Here is a 5,699-nt window from a genome sequence, read left to right as displayed (position 1 = left end):
CACTTAAAAGAATGGTTTTCGGGCAAGTTATTTATACAGTAGGAGGACAAGTTAGATGGGCTTGGTGCCACGGCATGAACTGAATTCAGTCGTGTGTTAAAATAATTTCCTTAACTACCGCCAGGTAGCGCAAAGGGACAAATTTTGAACTGACTGTAATAATAAAATGACGGTTTGTTAACTAAGATGAAAGGACAAGTAAAACATCAATAGCATTATATTATAACATTTTAACAATCAATCAATCAATCAATCACCTTTATTTATATAGTGCTTTAAACAAAATACATTGCGCCAAAGCACTGAACAACATTCATTTGGAAAACAGTGTCTCAATAATGCAAAATGATAGTTAAAGGCAGTTCATCATTGAATTCATTGATGTCATCTCTGTTCAGTTGAAATAGTGTCTGTTTTAATTTGCAATCAAGTCAACGATATCGCTGTAGATGAAGTGACCCCAACTAAGCAAGCCAGAGGCGACAGCGGCAAGGAACCGAAACTCCATCGGTGACAGAATGGAGAAAAAAAACCTTGGGAGAAACCAGGCTCAGTTGGGGGGCCAGTTCTCCTCTGACCAGACGAAACCAGTAGTTCAATTCCAGGCTGCAGCAAAGTCAGATTGTGCAGAAGAATCATCTGTTTCCTGTGGTCTTGTCCTGGTGCTCCTCTGAGACAAGGTCTTTACAGGGGATCTGTATCTGGGGCTCTAGTTGTCCTGGTCTCCGCTGTCTTTCAGGGCAGTAGAGGTCCTTTCTAGGTGCTGATCCACCATCTGGTCTGGATACGTACTGGATCCGGGTGACTGCAGTGACCCTCTGATCTGGACACAGACTGGATCTGGTGGCCACGGTGACCTCGGAACAAGAGAGAAACAGACAAATATTAGCGTAGATGCCATTCTTCTAATGATGTAGAAAGTACGGTGTTATGTGAAGTGTTCCGGTTCCAGTTTACCTAATTAATGCAGCCTAAAAATCCTTTAACGGATTTGGATATTAAAAGCATATTAGTATGTTATGTGTATGCCAGGTTAAAGAGATGGGTCTTTAATCTAGATTTAAACTGCAAGAGTGTGTCTGCCTCCCGAACAATGTTAGGTAGGTTATTCCAGAGTTTAGGCGCCAAATAGGAAAAGGATCTGCCGCCCGCAGTTGATTTTGATATTCTAGGTATTATCAAATTGCCTGAGTTTTGAGAACGTAGCGGACGTAGAGGAGTATAATGTAAAAGGAGCTCATTCAAATACTGAGGTGCTAAACCATTCAGGGCTTTATAAGTAATAAGCAATATTTTAAAATCTATACGATGTTTGATAGGGAGCCAGTGCAGTGTGGACAGGACCGGGCTAATATGGTCATACTTCCTGGTTCTAGTAAGAACTCTTGCTGCTGCATTTTGGACTAGCTGTAGTTTGTTTACCAAGCGTGCAGAACAACCACCCAATAAAGCATTACAGTAGTCTAACCTTGAAGTCATAAATGCATGGATTAACATTTCTGCATTTGACATTGAGAGCATAGGCCGTAATTTAGATATATTTTTGAGATGGAAAAATGCAGTTTTACAAATGCTAGAAACGTGGCTTTCTAAGGAAAGATTGCGATCAAGTAGCACACCTAGGTTCCTAACTGATGACGAAGAATTGACAGAGCAACCATCAAGTCTTAGACAGTGTTCTAGGTTATTACAAGTAGAGTTTTTAGGCCCTATGATTAACACCTCTGTTTTTTCTGAATTTAGCAGTAAGAAATTACTCGTCATCCAATTTTTTATATCGACTATGCATTCCATTAGTTTTTCAAATTGGTGTGTTTCACCGGGCTGCGAGGAAATATAGAGCTGCGTATCATCAGCATAACAGTGAAAGCTAACACCATGTTTCCTGATGATATCTCCCAAGGGTAACATATAAAGCGTGAAGAGTAGCGGCCCTAGAACTGAGCCTTGAGGTACTCCATACTGCACTTGTGATCGATATGATACATCTTCATTCACTGCTACGAACTGATGGCGGTCATATAAGTACGATTTAAACCATGCTAATGCACTTCCACTGATGCCAACAAAGTGTTCAAGTCTATGCAAAAGAATGCTGTGGTCAATTGTGTCAAACGCAGCACTAAGATCCAATAAAACTAATAGAGAGATACACCCACGATCAGATGATAAGAGCAGATCATTTGTAACTCTAAGGAGAGCAGTTTCAGTACTATGATACGGTCTAAATCCTGACTGGAAATCCTCACATATACCATTTTTCTCTAAGAAGGAATATAATTGTGAGGATACCACCTTTTCTAGTATCTTGGACAGAAAAGGGAGATTCGAGATTGGTCTATAATTAACTAGTTCTCTGGGGTCAAGTTGTGGCTTTTTTATGAGAGGCTTAATAACAGCCAGTTTGAAGGTTTTGGGGACATGTCCTAATAACAATGAGGAATTAATAATAGTCAGAAGAGGACCTATGACTTCTGGAAGCACCTCTTTTAAGAGCTTAGATGGTATAGGGTCTAACATACATGTTGTAAGTTTAGATGATTTAACAAGTTTATACAATTCTTCCTCTCCTATAGTAGAGAATGAGTGGAACTGTTCCTCAGGGGGTCTATAGTGCACTGTCTGATGCGAAACTGTAGCTGACGGCTGAATGGTTGCAATTTTATCTCTAATAGTATCGATTTTAGAAGTAAAGTAGTTCATAAAGTCATTACTGCTGTGGTGTTGGGAAATGTCAACACTTGTTGAGGCTTTATTTTTCGTTAATTTAGCCACTGTATTGAATAAATACCTGGGGTTATGTTTGTTTTCTTCTAAAAGAGAAGAAAAGTAATCAGATCTAGCAGTTTTTAATGCTTTTCGGTAGGATATGCTACTTTCCCGCCAAGCAATACGAAATACCTCTAGTTTTGTTTTCCTCCAGCTGCGCTCCATTTTTCGGGCTGCTCTCTTTAGGGTGCGAGTATGCTCATTATACCATGGTGTCAAACTGTTTTCCTTAACCTTTCTTAAGCGTAAAGGAGCAACTGTATTTAAAGTGCTAGAAAAGAGAGAGTCCATAGTTTCTGTTACATCATCAAGTTGTTCTGAGGTTTTGGATATGCTAAGGAATTCGGATACATCAGGAAGATAACTTAAAAAGCTGTCTTTTGTGGTAGAAGTGATGGTTCTTCGATACTTGTAACAAGAAGTAGAATTTACAATTTTGGCTATATGAAGTTTACACAGAACTAAATAATGATCTGAGATATCATCACTTGGCTGAATAATTTCAACACTATCAACATCAATTCCATGTGACAGTATTAAATCTAGAGTATGATTTCGACAATGAGTAGGTCCTGAAACGTGTTGTCTAACACCAATAGAGTTCAGAATGTCTATAAATGCTGATCCCAATACATCTTTTTCATTATCGACATGGATATTAAAATCACCAACTATTAAGACTTTATCTGCAGCCAGAACTAACTCGGATGTAAAATCACCAAACTCTTTAATAAAGTCTGTATGGTGCCCTGGTGGCCTGTATACAGTAGCCAGTACAAACATAACAGGGGATTTATCATTAACATTGGTTTCTCTGGATAATGTTATATGAAGCACCATTACTTCAAACGAGTTATACTTGAAGCCTGCCCTCTGAGAAATCCTGAAAACGTTATTATAAATTGAAGCAACACCTCCCCCTTTGCCTTTTAGACGCGGCTCGTGTTTATAACAATAATCTTGGGGGGTGGACTCATTTAAAATAATGTAATCATCAGGTTTTAGCCAGGTTTCTGTCAAGCAGAGCACATCTATATTATGATCAGTTATCATATTATTTACAAAAAGTGTTTTCGTAGAAATGGATCTGATATTCAATAAGCCAATCTTTATCATTTGTTTATCCATATTGCATTTGTTTTTTATTTGTTGAACCTCAATTAAATTGTTAACCTTAACTTGGTTTGGACGTTTTTTGTATTTTCTAGTTCGGGGAACAGACACAGTCTCTATAGTGTGATATCTAGGTGAAAGAGTCTCTATGTGCTGAGAATTAACTGACCTCTGTGACGGGAGGCAGCTAGCAGACGGTCGGTTTAGCCAGTCTGTCTGCTTCCTGACCTGGGCCCCAGTTAGTCAAGTATAAACACTAAGACTATTTGCCATATTTCTAGACAGAAGAGTGGCGCCACCCCAGGAGGGATGAAGACCATCTCTTTTAAACAGGTCAGGTCTGCCCCAAAAGCTCGTCCAATTGTCTATATAACCTATGTTATTCTGTGGGCACCACTTAGACATCCAGCCATTGAGTGATGACAATCTGCTATGCATCTCGTCACCACAGTAAGCAGGGAGGGGACCAGAGCATATTACAGTGTCTGACATCGTGCTTGCAAGTTCACACACCTCTTTAAAGTTATTTTTAGTGATCTCCGACTGGCGAAGTCGAACATCATTAGCGCCGGCATGAATAACAATCTTACTGTATTTACGTTTAGCATTAGCCAGCACTTTTAAATTTGCCAAGATGTCAGGCGCTCTGGCTCCCGGTAAACATTTGACTATGGTGGCTGGTGTCTCTATTTTCACGTTCCGTACAATAGAATCGCCAATAACTAGAGCACTTTCATCAGGTTTCTCAGTGGGTGCATCACTGAGTGGGGAGAACCTGTTTAATGTTTTGATCGGAACAGAAGAGCGGTGTTTTGACCCACGACTACGCTGCCTCACCGTCACCCAGTTGCCCTGCTGCAGGGGCTCTGCTGGAACCGGACAATGTACAGGAGTCCCTGAGCTAGACGCATCCAAAGCCGTATCTAGAGCCCTAACATTCTTACTGTCCTCAATTAAAGTTTGGATGCGTGTCTCTAATTCTGAAATCTTCTCTGTCAGCCTAACTGTTTCCCTGCATTTATCACATGTGAATCCCTCATCAGCGACAGAGATAGATAAACTGTACATGTGGCAAGAGGTGCAAATAACAATTGTAGGAGAAGCCATTACTCACCGTGCTTGATGAAATATTCTTACTGCGGTTGTTTGATGAACTTGTGGAAAACAGGTCAAGAAAATATGATCTTCATCCCGTGGTAACTAGGATTTACACAAGCTCCAGTCTGGATCCAAAACCCCTGAGAAGAGATGATGCTGACCCTCAGAGGACCCCAGATGATGCTAACCCTCTCCTCAGACTCGATGCATCTGCGTCCGAAAGCTTTATCACACAATGACTTTACAGCAGAAAGTAGCCTAACAAAAAGGAATGGCCACAGACTTCAAATATCCTGTGAAAACGGTTCACTGAAAAAAGCCTTGCTGATTTGGGTTTAACATCCCTAAAAACCATTATAAAATTTAAACTAAGAGTTAATTTAAAAAAGTGGGATAGTCTTAGGCTACAGTAAAAATGTAAAAGAAAGACCTTTAAACCAAAGTCTTACTGCATGCTATTATCATTAAACAGTCATTACTAGGTGTATACATATATATATAAACAAACAAACCAGAATAAAAATATAAAATGTTCTAATCCGTGTGTGTATTCTTATACATATATATATATATATATATATATATATATATATATATATATAGGGACACACACGCACGGATTAAAAAAATATATATTTTCATTCTGGTTTGCCCCTAGCAAAAATAAATAAATAAAATCCTTCAAGTTCCATATGAGGAACGAAATGAGAACGGTTCAG

At 39.3% G+C, this 5,699-nt stretch overlaps 1 protein-coding gene across 1 annotated transcript; it reads right to left on the bottom strand.

Annotated features, from left to right (window-relative positions):
• Positions 1 to 236: 236 nt before the first annotated feature.
• On the bottom strand, positions 237 to 5,234 carry LOC127968229 (uncharacterized). Its single transcript, XM_052569280.1, has one exon. It carries the CDS (start codon positions 4,987 to 4,989, stop codon positions 4,126 to 4,128), a length of 864 nt encoding a protein of 287 aa, XP_052425240.1. The 5' UTR covers positions 4,990 to 5,234; the 3' UTR covers positions 237 to 4,125.
• Positions 5,235 to 5,699: the final 465 nt, after the last annotated feature.

Source organism: Carassius gibelio, chromosome A4 (assembly GCF_023724105.1).
Source record: "Carassius gibelio isolate Cgi1373 ecotype wild population from Czech Republic chromosome A4, carGib1.2-hapl.c, whole genome shotgun sequence".
Lineage (NCBI taxonomy): Eukaryota > Metazoa > Chordata > Actinopteri > Cypriniformes > Cyprinidae > Carassius > Carassius gibelio.
Note: the sequence above shows the minus strand (reverse complement) of the source record. Positions and strands in the feature narration are given on the sequence as shown.